This window comes from Mytilus trossulus, chromosome 3, assembly GCF_036588685.1.
Source record: "Mytilus trossulus isolate FHL-02 chromosome 3, PNRI_Mtr1.1.1.hap1, whole genome shotgun sequence".
In the NCBI taxonomy this organism is placed as follows: Eukaryota; Metazoa; Mollusca; class Bivalvia; order Mytilida; family Mytilidae; genus Mytilus; species Mytilus trossulus.
The window spans coordinates 84,853,987-84,871,172 of record NC_086375.1 but is presented as its reverse complement, the minus strand read 5'-3'; the positions used below and the strand labels follow the sequence as shown (position 1 = coordinate 84,871,172).

Sequence of the window (17,186 nt, the reverse complement as noted above, 5' to 3'; positions counted from 1 at the left end):
CTTTTTTTTCCAAAAAATTTATGTAACTCAAGTCATATTCTGTGAATGTAATGATTGTAAGGTGTACATGTCTATCTGACCTTGACCTCATTTTCAATGTCTTGATGGGTATAAAAACAAGGAAATCTGAAATGATTAACAATGATACAACTATTCACCATAAACCAAAGGATGTGGATGTTAGCAATTATAGGTAACTATGGTTTCAAAAATGAGCAGAACCTGTACCATACACTAGCAGTACGCTTTTTAATGTGATTTTTTTCTTCAGAAAACTGTCTGATCAGTCTGGCAGGGTTTTGACCTTGACCTCGTATTAATATTTCACTTTACACATTCCTTGATAAGGGTATTTTCCAGATACTAAAGCAACAGCTTGAGAATTCTTGTTCATAGTTGAACATGTTCATCAGACAGAGTTCTCCAGAATTGAGTCTTATTTCATAAATCAGGAAATCAATAATTATTTTCCAGATAAAGTCCGTTTCTCAGATTCAAAAAGTTATATGTCAACTTTATTTGATTTTAATAAAATCATTTTAACATATGTGTACAGATCGGTTTGATAGGACTCGGTCTCATCTCACTTTTCACTCATTTTCATTTATATATATAATTACATTATATGTGTGTTTCTTAAAAATACGTTTCCAAGGCCGTCACTACCATTGAGGCAAGTGCCTTACTAAAATTTCGACACTGTTTTTTTTTATACATATATAAATATAATAAGTAGTCATTTGTTATTCTTTCTCAACCTTAATTTCTATGACTTGTCATCATTCCTTTTAAATTATTCTTCCTGGATATAACTCTGCACCTCAACGGGTGCTGTTTCTCGATAGCATTAACCTAGTAACGATAATCATCATGGGTCTCTGGTTAAAAACAGACTCTTGTAGAAAAGGAAAAGCGATACTGATTAGAACTAATCAATCTAAAGTAGACTGATAAATCAAGTTCTAGGCATCGCAAGGGCCAGTCCTGTCTGCGTATTCATTTATCCGTTTCACCAATTTTTTTTTTACAGATACATCAAATATAATTGATTTGAAACATGCATGGATTAGATTTTATCCATGTTTATTTAACCTTAATATAAAATTGAAAGAACATCCCATCTTCCAATTTGACATTATTGAGAAACGGTAGTACCTTCAAAACAGGGTTTTGTCTTTACTTATTCGGGACTACGGAATTCCGTGTCTTTACATTCGGGGTTTCGGAATCGGACACCGCTAACCCCTAAATTTTTAGACTCTGGAACGGCTAAAATACCACCGACTATTTCCAGAAATAATTTGAAATTACGAACCTATATGTAAATGTCGAAAACTCCATTCCAATTTTCCTGTACCCCAATCTAATTAAAATATTGATCTCTGACGTTATACTACATATGAGTAGTATAACGTAATCAGATGGCTAAAGATTGTGCGGTCTTGCCATGCTCCATGTTAATCACGATAAGGATGCCAGCAGACCAAATATTCTGAAATGACTGAACCGGCCAAAGAAAAATACGGCAAACTCTACTGAATCGCGACGTTTGTTCTGTTCTGGCGACAGACTCCAATTGATATTTGGATGATTATCTTACATATAAATTTAAATACAGTTGTTAAAATAATTGGTGTTAATAAACGTTTTTAGATACGAAAAATTTATATAAAAAATGTCAAATTCAAAATATTATCAAACTTTCTGGAAATGCATAGAATGCAGGATTTTGCACCATTCATTTAATACCCTCCAAAAAAAATCGACTCGCTATGTCTCACTAAAATAATCTGACTAGTTGTGGCCCTGTATTCTGATTGACTACAAGTAGTCTGCGATCTTACGTACGTTATTTCTTAGTAATTAAATTTATCATTCACGATGACACGAGGCCCATCAATAAAGTGATTGAAAAAAATGAACATGTACTTAGATTCTTGATTAAGGGCCCAGTTTTCAAGTTGGTCTAAATCTGGGTCCAAAATTATTATAATAAGTATTGTGCAATAGCAAGAAATTTTCAAGTGCACAGTATTGTGCAATAGCAAGAAATTTTCAATTGCACAGAATTGCTCAATAACAAGAAATCTTCAATTGCACAGTATTGTGCAATAGCAAGAAATATTTAATTGCACAGTATTGCGCAACATCAAGAAATATATAATTGCACAATATTGCGCAATAGCAAGAAATTTTCAATTGCACAGTTTTGCGCAATAGCAAGAAACATTCAATTGCACAGTATTGTCCCGTTTTCAAATTGGTCTACATTAAGATCCAAAGAGTCAAAAATTAAACTTTGTTTGATTTCAACAAAACTTGAATATTTGGCATGTATAGGGTTCTTCTATATGCTGAATTTAACCATGTATTTAGATTTTTAATATTTGGGCCCGGTTATCAAATTGGTCCACATTGAGGTCTAAAGGGTCTAAAATTGAACATTATTTGATTTCATCAAAAATTGAATTCTTGGGATTCTATGGTATGCTGAATCTTACCATGTATTTAGATTTTGGATATGGGACCATAATAGGTAAATGTCCAATTTACAAATTTTAAGTTTTTAAGTTTAAGTTCTTAGACCACATTCATTATGTGTCAGAAACCTATGTTGTGTCAACTACTAGTATTTAATCACAATCCAAATTCAGAGCTGTATCAAGCTTAAATGTTGTGTCCATACTTGCCCCAACTGTTCAGGGTTCGACCTCTGCGGTCGTATAAAGCTGCGCCCTGCAGGAAATATGCACGTATCATGCTTTAATATCTTAAAGGACAAGAATAAATATTTACAAAATCAATTATGAAACTCAGACAGGACAGGACAGCATACTTATCTACTAAAGCGAGCCACCAAAGACTTAGGAAATGGTCCTTCTTCATAAACACCGTCAAGGATTGGAACAAACTGCCACCAGATACCGCCACAGCAAAGTCTCTTGAAATATTCAAGTTTCAAGGGACCAAAATCACAAACTAAATCAACAGAACAATTTGTTTTATCCTGTTTTTAATCGTGCTGAAGAAGGGAAAGGATCTGAACACGGAAACCGTGACGTGAAATTAAAATATGAAAGAAGCAAAAATATTGCATGGAAAATAATAATCGACTGAGAAAAACGAAGCACGAAACATATATAAAATCGTAAATATTAAGGAAAAAACTACTAGAAGTTACAACTTATCCATTCTTGGAAGATCATTAATTATTATTACGGCTAATTTCCTAATGCATGTAAACCAAAACTTTGGTTAGCTTGCTTGCTTTGTTTGTATATTGTACAATTGTAATTGGGACAACATTCAATCTTTTTTTTTAATCCAATGCGGGACCAGCACAAGAAATTAAGAGTACCGACACGAAATACGGAAAACAAATAAGAGGAAACACAAAGCACACATGCCCATTGAACCAACCACGAGAAAACGAGAAATAAAACGTAAAAAGACGAAAACACGTGAAATAAAAAGGCCGACAACGTTTCAAACGTTTCACGAAAACAACCCCTTTACCATCCTCTTTTAAAACTGTCACATGTGTCAGCCTCAAATTAGGTAAAAATATCTTAAATTGAAGGCAATAATCCCAATGGCTATTTTGCTGGCACTGTAAATAAAAATATCTTAATTCAAACCGGCTAAATAGCATATATATTTCTATATAGAAAAAATGGCTCTTTTACCGGAACAAGCAATATATTGAACTTACGGTTTGCTGCATGGTGACCGTTCTTTGTAAAGAGGGAAATTCATTATTTCAAAAGTGACTTTTGAAAAGTGTACTATTAACATAAAATAATCAAACTATTACTGATATACCATTATCTAAATAGGAAAACAACTAAAACTATTTGAAATGATGTATAAACGTTTAAAATCATCTATCAATAAAAGTGAAAATCAGATTTTATAACCAGAAAAAAATTGAAATGTTATGTATCGAGCATTTGTTTTAATGAACCAAGGATTTTTTTAGTCTCACTACCAATACATGTAGCTGAAATTATTTCTAAAATCAGTCAGTCTAGTGCTACATGTATGCATACGAATATAATTTCAGATTTTTTTAGCTGTAGATCTATGTTATAAAAAAAAATACGCATCAGTTGAGATCCAATTGCATAAAAAAAAGATAAAAATTATACGATATAAATATTAAAGTTAATCACATAAAGTCCCTGTTTAAAATTATTCTTTTTTTGCCGGCTGGAATAAAGAGACTTTTATCAGAGCTGAGACTACTATTACATTGTAGATCATTGTATTCTCACTGAGACCAGAGCCGGCAAAAGATAGCTACTGCCCAAAATTTTCAAAACCTTCTTTGAAATCATTTTTCAAAGGTATCAAATATCGTCATGTTGCAAAGTTTTTTTTAAACGTTTAAGTTATTTGGCCTATTTTGTTATCGTCATTCGTGATCAAGATACCCCCATTTATAAAACCTCCATATCTTGAACCTGCATGGACTATATCGATATATCCGGTATAAAAATACACAGCTTAACCGCAATTGATTGGAGATTATGTTTTAACAAATGTTTACTTTCTTTTTGGACTTGGGGATTATGACTTGTGTTTCTGAATCGTGGACAACAGTGGCCTGATAAAGGTAGAAAGTAATACCAAATTATATGGTAAGCTTAAATTTAAATGTTGGATTTCTAGAACTCACAAAATTCGTGAACATTTACTTATGAGTGATGTATAATGTAACAGGATGAACATGTACATGACAGACCACCCGTCCTTAGCCTCAGGCTTAGGTTTAGGCAGTTACAGTACATGTTTGTCTGTTAGATGTACTCGACATAGGTTTATTCATAAAGTCGGAATAATTTACATTAAACGGGTATGAAATAAGTCATCATACTAGTTGTTATTTGAAAGTCATCATTACTTAAAAAAGTTGGTAAATTGAAAAAGGGGTTTTCCCAAAGATAAAATTATCAGTTTCTGCGAAATAGGTTATCTTCCAGTTATTATCAACTTAAAGGTCAAAAGGTAGAATGCAATACTGCCATTTAAAAAATGTAAATAAATGACTGAAAATAGTTGACGTACAATGACATAACGTTCTAGATAATGCCCTTTAAACATTAATAGTTTGTTAAAGTTCTAGTTAACATATTGAATTTAGAGCTGAAGCCAGAAGGTGTTATGCATTCTTGGTGTGTGTATATATATATATATATATATATGAGTTGATTGACTAAACCATTACCTTTAAATACCTTCCTAGTGGAAAGTTCACAATTAATTGAATCTACATGTAGATCTGAGTTTTAGTACAGAAAATTGAAGTACATGTGCAGTATTTTTTTTTTTTTATATGACTGTAAATATAAATGTTGTTTGATTTCCTGACTTTACCTTCATGTACAATGTACATATGTTCCATCATTGGTGTATCAGATTTTAGTTTTAAATACCTACATTGTACATGTATAATGTTCATGCACTTTATTTCGTGTGTTGGACAACAATGTCCTATAAAATGATCTTAAGATGTCTACCAAGTTGTAAATTCTAAATTCATTTTGTTTCAGAACAATGTCTGATAAAGATGATGAAGATATATCTGCCAAGTTGTTGGCTGAAAAAGAATTGGACCAGCATCCTGGATCTCCTTCAACAGATGATGTTCTGGTGGATAATGATGATGATGAGGAAATAGATAGGTACATGTATATAATTATAACATATTAAACAGAGATATTATTATACAATTATAGCCTTTGTATGACACTTGTATGAGGTAGATACAAGGATATATGGACCTGAAAGAAGTGTATTGACTGAGGATGAAGTCCAAGGTGGATATACTTTTGTTGAAATTTTATAGAAATCATATATATATTGTCTCCTAAACAAAAATTACATATTAGTTTTTATTCCATTTACAATGTACTGACTTGATATCTAAATCTTCCAAGGTTTATTACTACTTTTGAAGATACACAAAATACAATCAATCTATACCATGTATACATCCTATCCTTGAACATTTCCAGAAATTTATCAATGAAATTATATATATGCTTAGATATTCAAGTTACAAAATGATTTTATAGTTGTTGAGAAAATAACACATTTTGCAAGGTGCAGGATTCTAATATCTGTTCTAAAAATATCCATGATGTCATTGATAAAATCATCTATAAAAATTGGAGTTATTTTCCTTTGTCCAGAATTGTAGTTGAATCAACTTCAACCAATGCTTTATACACTGCAAATGGTCAATATTTAAGTTTACTTCCCACTGATAAATTATAGCAATCTTTACCCTCAGTGCTTCCAAGGACATTGCTTTTACTTTCGATTCTTAATAATTGAGAGGTCAGGAAACATACATGTACAATCAAAGTCTAGTTTTTTTGTAGTTAAATATATAATGTAAATCAATAATGGATAAGGTTACTGTGCTGCCCCCGATTTAATTTTGACGAGCCAATCCTGATACATCCAAGTTACCAGATATATATTCTACAGGATTGGCTCGTCTGTAAGTCTCGGCAATAGTTGTCCAGCCAAACTCACCACAAAGACATGGTTTTGTACCCTCTCCGGAGGTTTGAATAGCAATAAAGCATAGAACATTGCACAGTTACTTCTATACTATGTACCTCAATGCAAGACTAAAGGCAAAAAAAAAAAGATACAACTATATTACCTTGGCTACCAAAGGGATGACTAACACTTGGAGTACAGTTAAGAATAAATCATAGACTAGAGTATCGATAAAGTTGAACCATGTTTAAGTGACAGTTATTTTATAAACACAAGGGTAAGCACTCAACTTTATCATGTTTATTGAAAAGAAATCAAACAGCTTCTTATTATTGTAGTTTGTTAGATATTGAATGCCAGCTTGAGTCAACTGTAGATCTAAGTCAGTACAGAAAACGGCAAGGGCTGAAGAAATACAGGAATTCTGTCAAATATCTTAAACCAATTAGATTTGAGAAAAGGTAAAATAGAACTTATCAAATTATATTCTTGTTGCTAAAAGACATATCTCAAATTATTGCATTTGCAGAAATCTCTTTACATAGTCAGTTAAAGTTCATGATTACATTAAAATATCTTTTACCATTTAGGTTCATTAATTTTACTTTTTATAGGTTGTATGCATAACAGGATAGGAGCATGTTAATGCAATATGAATATTTACATTGTGCCAGAATGACATACTGGGTCTGAATTTGCTTGCTAACAGAAATATTTGACCAATCTTTACTGTTTTAAAAGTGCCAATCTGCCTATAAGAATCAGGCAGTGGTGAAAACATGAACATGCAAAATATTTCTATAATTTGTATCTAATATTAAGTCTGTGTTTGGTCAGTTCTGAGATAAAAATAATTACAGTGAGCAATACTTGTATATTATTAGTAGCTTGATGATTCTTTGTAGTTTTTACTTTTGACTTTTTGCTGTAAACAAATATTGTCCGAAAGTATGTGCCATTCTTCCAGTTTTAAGGAATTCAACCCTTCTGATTTTATACTAAAAAAGTGATTACAAAAGGCACATAAAAGAATATACAATAGAAATGAGTTTTATATTGACACCTTTGACATCAGTCAATATTATCTTATAGCCGAAGAAAACAGCATGCACAACTATTTTTTAGCTCAGTCATTTTATGTAAATCTACATTTCAGTCCCAAAGATGAGATCCCAGAAGGAACTGCTGGATTGTTTTCTTTGTTAACATATGCATGGCTGACTCCAATTATCTGGAAGCTATATAAAAAGGGGGAGGGGTTTCTGGCACATATGAGATGTAGTGATATTGACAGAGCAGAGATCAATGGCGAAAGGTAAGACTTAAAAAAGGGAGGGAAGATCCACATTTAAAGCAGTACTTTAACAAAGTAATGGACTGAAGTTAATATGAACTGTAATTTTATTGTACAATGTTATATAAAACTATATTTTTAAGAATGTTCAATCAATACAAATATAAAATAGAAGATGTGCCATTGAGACAACTCTTTAAAAGACCAAAGGACAGAGAAATTAACAACTATAGGTCACAGTACGGCCCTCAACAATGAGCAAAGCACATACTGCATAGTCAGCTATAAAAGGCTCTGACCGATAAATATAAACAATTCAATGAATAAACCTTAATTAAAGTTTGTTTGTTTCTATAATTTTATAATTTTCTGAATAGCTGAATGACAGAAGCATTGATGGCAGACATCTATGTTTTGATCTGTATAAAAGATCTGTTATATAGTATAAAAAAGAAGATGATGTATGATCGCCAATGAGACAACTGTCCACAAGAGACCAAAATGACACAGACATTAACAACTATAGGTCACAGTACGGCCTTCAACAATGAGCAAAGCCCATACCGCATAGTCAGCTATAAAAGACCCTGATAAGACAATGTAAAACAATTCAAACGAGAAAACTAACGGCCTTATTTATTAGCCCTATTTGACATTAAACATTATATATTTGATGTTAATTATGTATACTTTCTTGACCTTTTTAAGACTAGAAAAGTTATGGATGGAAGAGTTAGCTAAGAAAGGACCTGATAAAGCTTCGTTTTCACGAGTAATTTGGAGGGCCACGAGGACTAGAGTGATTATTGGAGCCCTGACCATCATGTTGTCTGTAACATTCAGCTTTGCTGCTCCTGTAAGTGTAATCTAACATGAAAATAGAATTAGTTCTTCTAGAATTGGAAAACAAAACCAATAGCTCGCTCAAATACATGTATCCGTTAATGATCAATGTTAAGTTCTCTGTTGTACGGGTTTCTAATTTAAATCTAGGCTGTTTTTTGTGGATTTCAAAATTTGATGGAATTGATTCTGAAGAAATCATAATTCTAAAATAACTCATGATTTATGCAGTTTTAATGCAGTTTTAATGCAGTTTTAATGCAGTTTTAATGAATGTTTTATGATCTTTCTTGAAAATTAAATATGTAATGTAATCTTTTTATTCAAAACATTGATTACTGTTCTCTGAATTTGTATCAAACCATTTTTTCCTACCTTAAAAATAAGATTTAAGGATTAAGCATACTTACGCTATTTTGAGGATTGCATTACTTTTGTTCTATATTTGTTTTGACAGGCTTTTGTTATGCGTCAGTTACTAAGTGACCTATCTAAGGGTAACATGAGTCTGGGCTATGGTATGTTATTAGTTGCAGCCATATCTGGTATGGAGTTTTGTAGGTCTATGCTATTTGCGGTTGGCTGGGTTCTCAATTATAAAACTGGTAAGTCATATTGTATACTAAGTATTAAAAATGATAAAACGTTTGTTTACTTAGAAAATAATATATTTCCAAACTTAGTTAACCTTAAAATTACCCCATACAAGAACATTTAAATATTTTATTGAAGAAATACCTTAGGGCTATTCCTGAAAAAAATGTATGGGGGGGGGGGGTTGGAACTTTGAAGACACATTGTATTAATAATACATGAGTGATGGGTATCAGAGCAACTTTTCACACTAAAATGCTCTATAATTCTCAATTTCAATTGTCTAGGGGGGGGGGGGGGGGTGCTATCAAAGACTGCCTTCCAGCCCCCCCCCAACCCACCCCCACCCCCCACCCCCTACCACCCTCATATATTTTTTTCTGGAATAGCCCTTACTAATATTTTCTCCTATCTAAAATAACAATCATTATCAAGTTAAACATTCCTTCACAGAAATTGTAAAGGTGTATATAGTGCTTTTGTGTATTTTATCTCAAGCTCTAAATACCGCTTTTAATTTTTTACTCAGTGTTTATTTTAAGAGATTGAAATATACAACATCACATGCAGTTCTGTTAGTTGATACATGTATTTTTATCTACTTTTGAAATATGGTAATATTGAAACTTAAATGTGGGGTAAAAAGTTAGTTTAAGTTTTAAAATAAATTGTGTTAAAACATTTTTGTTGAGCCTGCAACTTTTGTCGCAGAAAGCTCGACATAGGGATAGTGATCCGTTGGTGACGGCGGCTACGACGGCGGCGGTGTTAGCTCACTTCTTAAAAGCTTTATATTTTTGAAGGTGGAAGACCTGGATGCTTCAAACTTTGTATATGGATGCCTCATGTTACGAAGTTTCCGTCAGTCACATGTCCAATGTCCTTGACCTCATTTTCATGGTTCAGTGACTACTTGAAAAAAAAGTTAAGATTTTTTGTAATGTTAAATTCTCTCTTATTATAAGTAATAGGTATATTTGGTATGTGCGTACCTTTCAAGGTCCTCTTGCCCGTCAGACAGTTTTCACTTGACCTCGACCTCATTTCATGGATCAGTGAACAAGGTTAAGTTTTGGTGGTCAAGTCCATATCTGAGATACTATAAGCAATAGGTCTAGTATATTTGGTGTAAGGAAGCACTGTAAGGTGTACATGTCCAACTGGCAGGTGTCATCTGACCTTGACCTCATTTTCAAGGTTTAGTGGTTATAGTTAAGTTTTTGGTGTTTTGGTCTGTTTTTGGAAAATGACATAGTCATTGTTCCATAACTGCCGACCTGAACTTCATTACATTTCTCTGCCTACCGCGCTTGGTTTCGTATTTACTATTTTCCATACAAACTGGAATCTGCTTGTGTTATCATTATGCATCATTGTGTAGTATTAAATCAGACAGGACCCAGTTTACACTGGTTTCTGCTTGTATTCCACTACACTCGAACAAAGTGTTGTAGTTTGACAGGAACCAGTTTTAGAATTTGTAAACTACAAAACGTAATCGGTTATTGTTCATTCCGTTTTGGTGTTTCATACCGACTTATATGGTTTGAATAAGCTTAAGACCCTTCAAACATTAATGTGATAGGTATATTAAAGACTGTTTTACAAAAGGATTGAACTGTTTTACTTTCAAAGTCGTACTATAGGGATATCTGTCATATACGGATTTCCACTCTCACCGGTTAATTTCTTCTTTTACACGTGCTTTTGAAACTTCCTGTTTAAACATCGCAAGTTTTAAAATTGTTTTTGAGTGAATTAAACTTATTTTAACAATCATGAAGCATTCCAGAATCATTTTAAAGCAGTTTCTTCTTCTCTTTGATGATGGAAAATAGGTTTTCTCAAGAAAATACCGCAAACGATCGCAGAGGAATTGAAACGTACAAGTCAAGTCGGCACCTGGTTAAATTGGCATCTAGTCAAATTGGCACCTATTCGACGTCAATTCGGCATCCAATAATATTTGTTATAATATTTTCTATTCAATTAATTAATTACTGTTACCAAGTACATAGTGAATATGTTGTTGTGTATTTTGGTAAACAACGAAACAAAAGTGAATATGTTAAGTGTATAAAGGTAAACAACGAAGCCCTTACCAAAGCTGTTGTTTTAACAATAAGACAATTTGTCTTATTGTATTATTAAAATAAAATGGAAAACTATGAGTCCCTTTCAATAAATGAAACTTTCATGCCAAATAATTAGCAAATTTAAGGTGGTTTTTTTCAGTAAAGTTTAAACAGCATTAAACAAACAATCCTGTAAAATGCTCAACTGGTTAAAATAATGCAGAAAAATAAATACCCAATATCTCATGTATTAGTCAAAATAATTATGACGTCTGTCAAGGCTATTTTATTATTTTTCTGGGACGCCTTCCTACGACGTTCGTAGGAAGGCGTCCTAGAAAAAAATTAACATAGCCTTGCGGTCATAGGAAGGTGTTCCAGAATAAAATTAAAAAAGCCTTGCCAGACGTAATAATTATTTGGACTACTCATATATATATATCATTAAAAATACACCAAAAAAGTCATTTGGTTGAGAAAAATAAATATATACAAAATGTACATGAACACCCAAAAATGTGAAAGTTAGTATTTAACTCTTTTTGCTTTAATACTGAAAAAAAATCTGGCAACCCCTTTCTTATTTTTACCCTATTGCTTAAAATACTGTTAAAAATATATATTTAACATGGGTGACGAATTGACTATATCAGGTGTCGATTTTAACCAGGTGCTGATTTGTCCATGTGCCAATTTAACTAGGTGCCGGTTTGACTAGAATTCTTTGACAATTTTAATTCAAATTCAAGTTGAATAATTGGAAAATCATGGTTGTTGTTTTAAATTGCTTTGGTGTAAATACTGAATGTATTTATAGCTTGGTATGAGTAAAACATTGAAGATTTTAAAGGAAAAAAAACAAAAGATAATTGTTTTGAACAGCTTGGTCCCTTTGATCTGAAACAACGAAACAATAAAACATAGAAACCAAAATATAGCAATCCACTAATATAACCAAAACATGATAAAATTTATTCAACACAAAGAAAAAAACATAGTCAGAGTATCACTTCATTTTGAAACAAGTCAATGAAACAAAGTTATAGCAATACACTTACCAAAACATGATTAAGAGTTATTCAACACAAAATAAAACGTTGACAAAATACCACTTTATTTAGAAAGGATTATTATTATTTTTAGCAATACCCTATCCAAAACATGATTAAGATTTATTCAACACAAAAACAAAATTGCTGTCTCACTTTATTTTGAGACAATGACAACAATTATACTTATAAGAAAACACTTGCTTACAGAGTTATTAAACACAAAACCAATTAAGATTGGGTGCGAACATGTAGGGTGTGAAAGTGAAAGGGGGTGAAAATGAGTGGGCGCAAACATGAATGGAAGCGAACGGACCCGGATTCAGACTATGTACCAGTGAGAATTATACAAGCCTTTCTACGGTATTTATTTGTACAATTCAGCTAGTCTTGACCTATTCATTTGTCTTAAAAAACCAGCCAGTTGTCACCTTCACTTCACACACACACACACACATATACGAATATCAATTATATGCTCACCATACATGTTGCATTGTTAAACTAATTACGGTATGTGAAAATCAAGACTTGCATAAAAACTATCCCAATATTAGAGACAGTGGCGTCATTTTTCTTCAGAGCTTTCAGCTCTTTGATTCTTATACTGTATGCAATAGGTCTTCTATATCTAGTGTATGGAATGGTTGTAAGGTGTGCAGATCTACCTGGCAGGTGTCATATGACCTTGACCTAATTTTCATGGTTCAGTGGTCAAAGCTAAGTTTTTGAGTTTGGATTTTTTTTCTAATACAATATGCAATAGGTCAACTATATTTCGTGTATGGAAATATTTCATGATCTACATATGTCAGTCATGCAGGTTTTATTTGACCTTGACCTCATTTTTTACGGTTCATTGCTCAGTGTTAAGCTTTTGTGTTTTGGTCTGTTTATTCTTAAGCTATAAGCAATAAATCAATTATATTTGTTGTATGGAAGAACTGTTAGCTGTACATGCCTACCTGGCATGGTTTATCTGAACTTGACCTCATTTTCATGGTTCAAAGGTCAATGTTTAGTTTTCTTGGTTTATGTTAAGTTTATGTGACAGTTGTAATAAAGCTTTATTATTAGGACTATCAACATAATATCAATGATTAGTAAAGAAGGCGAGCCATTTTAGTGTGTGCACTCTTGTTTTTATTTGAGGGAAAAATTGTGTATTTTTATTTTTATGCAATAATTTTACTAAATTTGATTTTAGATATGATATATCTAGAAAAAATATGTTCTGAATTATTTCCCTGCATCACTGTAAAACTTTAACATGACTATGTATTGACTTATAATCTATATTTATAATTTTTACAGGGGTGTTTTCTGACATGTTAATTTTGAAGTATTCATTGATTTTTATGTTAATTTACTACAGGTGTTAGAATGAGGGGAGGAGCTTTAAGTCTTCTGTTTAAAAAGATATTGAAACTAAGAGGTTTAAAAGACAAGACTGTTGGAGAGGTAACTATCCAAGAGAATAGATATCCTTTGATCATAGAGATTTATCTCCCTTAGTTGACATTTAAATTTTTCAGATCTGAAATAAAACAATGCTAAAAACTTGTTCAAAATTGAGGGATATCTTATTGAAGGTTATATAATGAACTCTGAAGATATGAAATTTTGGTTCCATAGATATAGGAAGATGTGGTGTGAGTGCCAATGAGACAACTCTCCATCCAAATAACAATTTAAAAATTAAAACATTATAGGTTAAAGTACGGCCTTCAACACGGAGCCTTGGCTCACACCGAACAACAAGCTATAAAGGGCCCCAAAATTACTAGTGTAAAACCATTCAAACGGGAAAACCAACGGTCTGATCTATATAAACAAAACGAGAAACGAGAAACACGTATATATTTATACGTAAACAAACGACAACTACTGTACATCAGATTCCTGACTTAGGACAGGTGCAAACATTTGCAGCGGGATTAAACGTTTTAATGGGCCCAAACCTTCTCCCTTTTTCTGAAACAATAGCATAACATCACAACATAGAAAAACATACGATAAAATATCAATTGGCAGACTTAACTCAATCAAAAAAGGTATGATTACACAATGAACGAATAAATTTGATCTGCTATATCTGAATACAAATGCACAGTTAATTAAATATTAGAGACAAAACATTCATGACCAAAAGGCTAACAAACAAATTCAAACACACTGAGAAATATTTAACCAATCAATGTTCACTTTAGAAAAAAATCGTTTTTTTATAATCTTGAAGTTTATACAAATGTTGTAAGAATAAGTGAAAAATTGAAGATATTACAAATAATCAAAGCTGGTATACAGACAAGATCCATATAAATAAAAAATGACAAAAAAGCATTATAAACAGTATCAACAGGTCGAATTAACAAGAAAATATGATTTGAGAGTACTCGCAGTTACTGACAGCTAGTTAAAAGCCAAAACCAATTAATAGTAAAAAATCATGCATCAGAGACTAAAATCGACTAAAACACATCACAGGGATTTAGTATTTTAACGTCATTAATAGTCAAAGAAGACATGACTTGTGCAATGCCAAAAATAAATGTATCGACAGGTAGTAGTGCAGTGAAGAGCGACTTCTATAGAAATAAAAGTTAACGTGGCTGTGTCCCCTATACATCTCGCCTCAAAAGATAATGAAATTTAGTTATGTTTTAATTTGCTAATGACAAAATCAATATTAGTGCCAATGTGAACTATATTCAGAGATCTAATTACAATATTGGTACGATAACCCTTACTTATAAGTTTGTTTAAAGGTTCGATGAGTTTACAAGGATCACATAGTGATTTCCTCGCTTTAAGTACAATATTACCATAAAATTTAGGATGAGAAATACCATTTTTAATAAGCTTTCTACAGGTATAGCCAAATTTACTAATCAAATCTTTGTATCTATGAAAGAATTTAGTAACTGTTTGAGTTGCCTTCTCATAGCAATTGTACAATGGTTCCATTTATACATTGTAGAAGAATACTTTTTGATGTGCTTAAAAAAATACTTTAAAAAATGCTTATACATAGATAAATAAAGTTATTTCAATATATGAGTGAACATCAACCTTTCATTACAAATAGTTATCCTAAATTATTTGTAGAATAATTATTTTAACAAATCATATGACATATAATATTTAATCCATTTTTAGCTTGTCAACATATGTAGTAATGATGGTCAACGTTTGTTTGATGCCTGTGCCATTGGACCTCTATTATTTGGTGGACCTGTTGTATTGGTCTACGGGACGATATACACAGCATTCCTAATAGGGCCTTGGGCTTTAGTCGGAAGTGCAACTTTTCTTGCCTTTTATCCATTCATGGTATGCAAACTAATTTTAATAAGATTTAATTGAAATTGACTTTACTTTAGAGAGATTTCCTCTGAAATTGCCTTACTAATTTAAATTGACATGGAAAAGAAAAATATATGAACAGTTTGTTGACTACTTATTTCATTCCAAGAAGTCCAAAAACTTGACTGATAGATCCAGAGATCTGATTAGACTAGATAAGTTTTTGGCCATGTAATAGGGTAATGATGGGGGATGCAAAAAGTGGTGTAATTAAATCTTTAAATTGCTTCAGATCCCTTAAATTTCACAGAAAGAGTGTACAAGTATTTAGATCCTTACACCTCCCAGTATGTTTGCACTTCTTTTGAAAATATGCACCTCCCAGTATGTTTGCACTTCTTTTGAAAATATGCACCTCCCAGTATGTTTGCACTTCTTTTAAAAATATGCACCTCCCAGTATGTTTGCACTTTTTTTGAAAATATGCACCTCCCAGTATGGAGCTGTTTAAATATGTTTACAAGTTATATATCCATATATTTTAATGTTCATTTTAGAGCATGTTTTATTGTTATAAGAGAAACATTCTGTGCAACCCAACCATATTAGTGTTTGATTCACATTAATTGTATTGTAGGGTTTTATATCAAGAATAACAACTCGTCTAAGACGTAAATGTATTGCTATCACTGATAAAAGAGTAAGTAGAATTTCGTGATTTTTTAAGTTAATTTTTATACAGAGGTAACAGGTTAAGTTTAGACTCCACCCCTTCCTCCTTCAGACCTGCCAACCTTCATGAATTATGGTGGATTTCCCCATATTAGAGGTGTTGCACTGAATTTTGTAAATTTATTGGGGTGTAAAAGCATTGAACGAAGTACATTTTGCATGAATTGCAGAAGAGCTTCTTTCTAAAAATGTGCACATTTTCAACACTCTTATACAACCCTATAAAGTAACTAATAGAAGCATTCAATACTTATAATTACATTAGTTTGTTAGGATCATGAAAACATGATTCCTATTAAGTTTTTCACTTTATTGTGGGAACTCATGTCATCATTAATGTTACATTTTATTTTGAAATGAAGATTAATATCAGAATGCCAAGAGATTGCTGCTATCCAATCAAAATATTATATTATAATGAAACCAAAAATGCAATAAAATTAAATAGTTAAATATGAGTTTTCTTTTGTTAATATCAATTATTATATTCTAGTATCTATGTCATTAATGAAATTTAATTTGTCAATAATGCTTTCTTAGATTTTAAAATAAAAGGGTTACCGGTTGTTGGTAGTTTAGAAGTTAAAATTTTAGACCAATTCTGTTACTCAAGTAATTGAAAATCTTTTGTTTTGATTATTAGGTACAACGAATGACAGAGTTACTGAATTGTATAAAACTGATTAAGATGTATGCATGGGAGAAACCATTCGCAAAGAAAATTTCAGGTTAGATGACTGATGATTGATAAGTTTTGGGAGAGGAGCTATTTGAACATTC

General features: G+C 31.9%; 1 protein-coding gene across 7 annotated transcripts in view; it reads left to right on the top strand.

Moving 5' to 3' along the window:
* The first annotated feature begins 4,461 nt into the window (after positions 1-4,461).
* Positions 4,462-17,186, top strand: part of LOC134712686 (ATP-binding cassette sub-family C member 5-like) — a 49,574-nt gene continuing 36,849 nt past the window's right edge. For 3 of the 7 annotated variants that reach the window (XM_063574476.1, XM_063574473.1, XM_063574469.1), the window contains exons 1-10: positions 4,508-4,615; positions 5,553-5,684; positions 6,852-6,974; positions 7,670-7,828; positions 8,516-8,663; positions 9,108-9,255; positions 13,744-13,829; positions 15,528-15,701; positions 16,312-16,374; positions 17,050-17,134. In XM_063574476.1, the coding sequence (XP_063430546.1) occupies positions 5,557-5,684; positions 6,852-6,974; positions 7,670-7,828; positions 8,516-8,663; positions 9,108-9,255; positions 13,744-13,829; positions 15,528-15,701; positions 16,312-16,374; positions 17,050-17,134 (1,114 nt within the window). In that variant the 5' untranslated portion in view covers positions 4,508-4,615; positions 5,553-5,556. Of the gene's footprint in view, positions 4,641-4,757; positions 4,856-5,230; positions 5,318-5,552; positions 5,685-6,851; positions 6,975-7,669; positions 7,829-8,515; positions 8,664-9,107; positions 9,256-13,743; positions 13,830-15,527; positions 15,702-16,311; positions 16,375-17,049; positions 17,135-17,186 lie in introns of those variants that run through there. The other 4 variants (XM_063574470.1, XM_063574475.1, XM_063574472.1 and 1 more) reach the window with 4 other exon arrangements.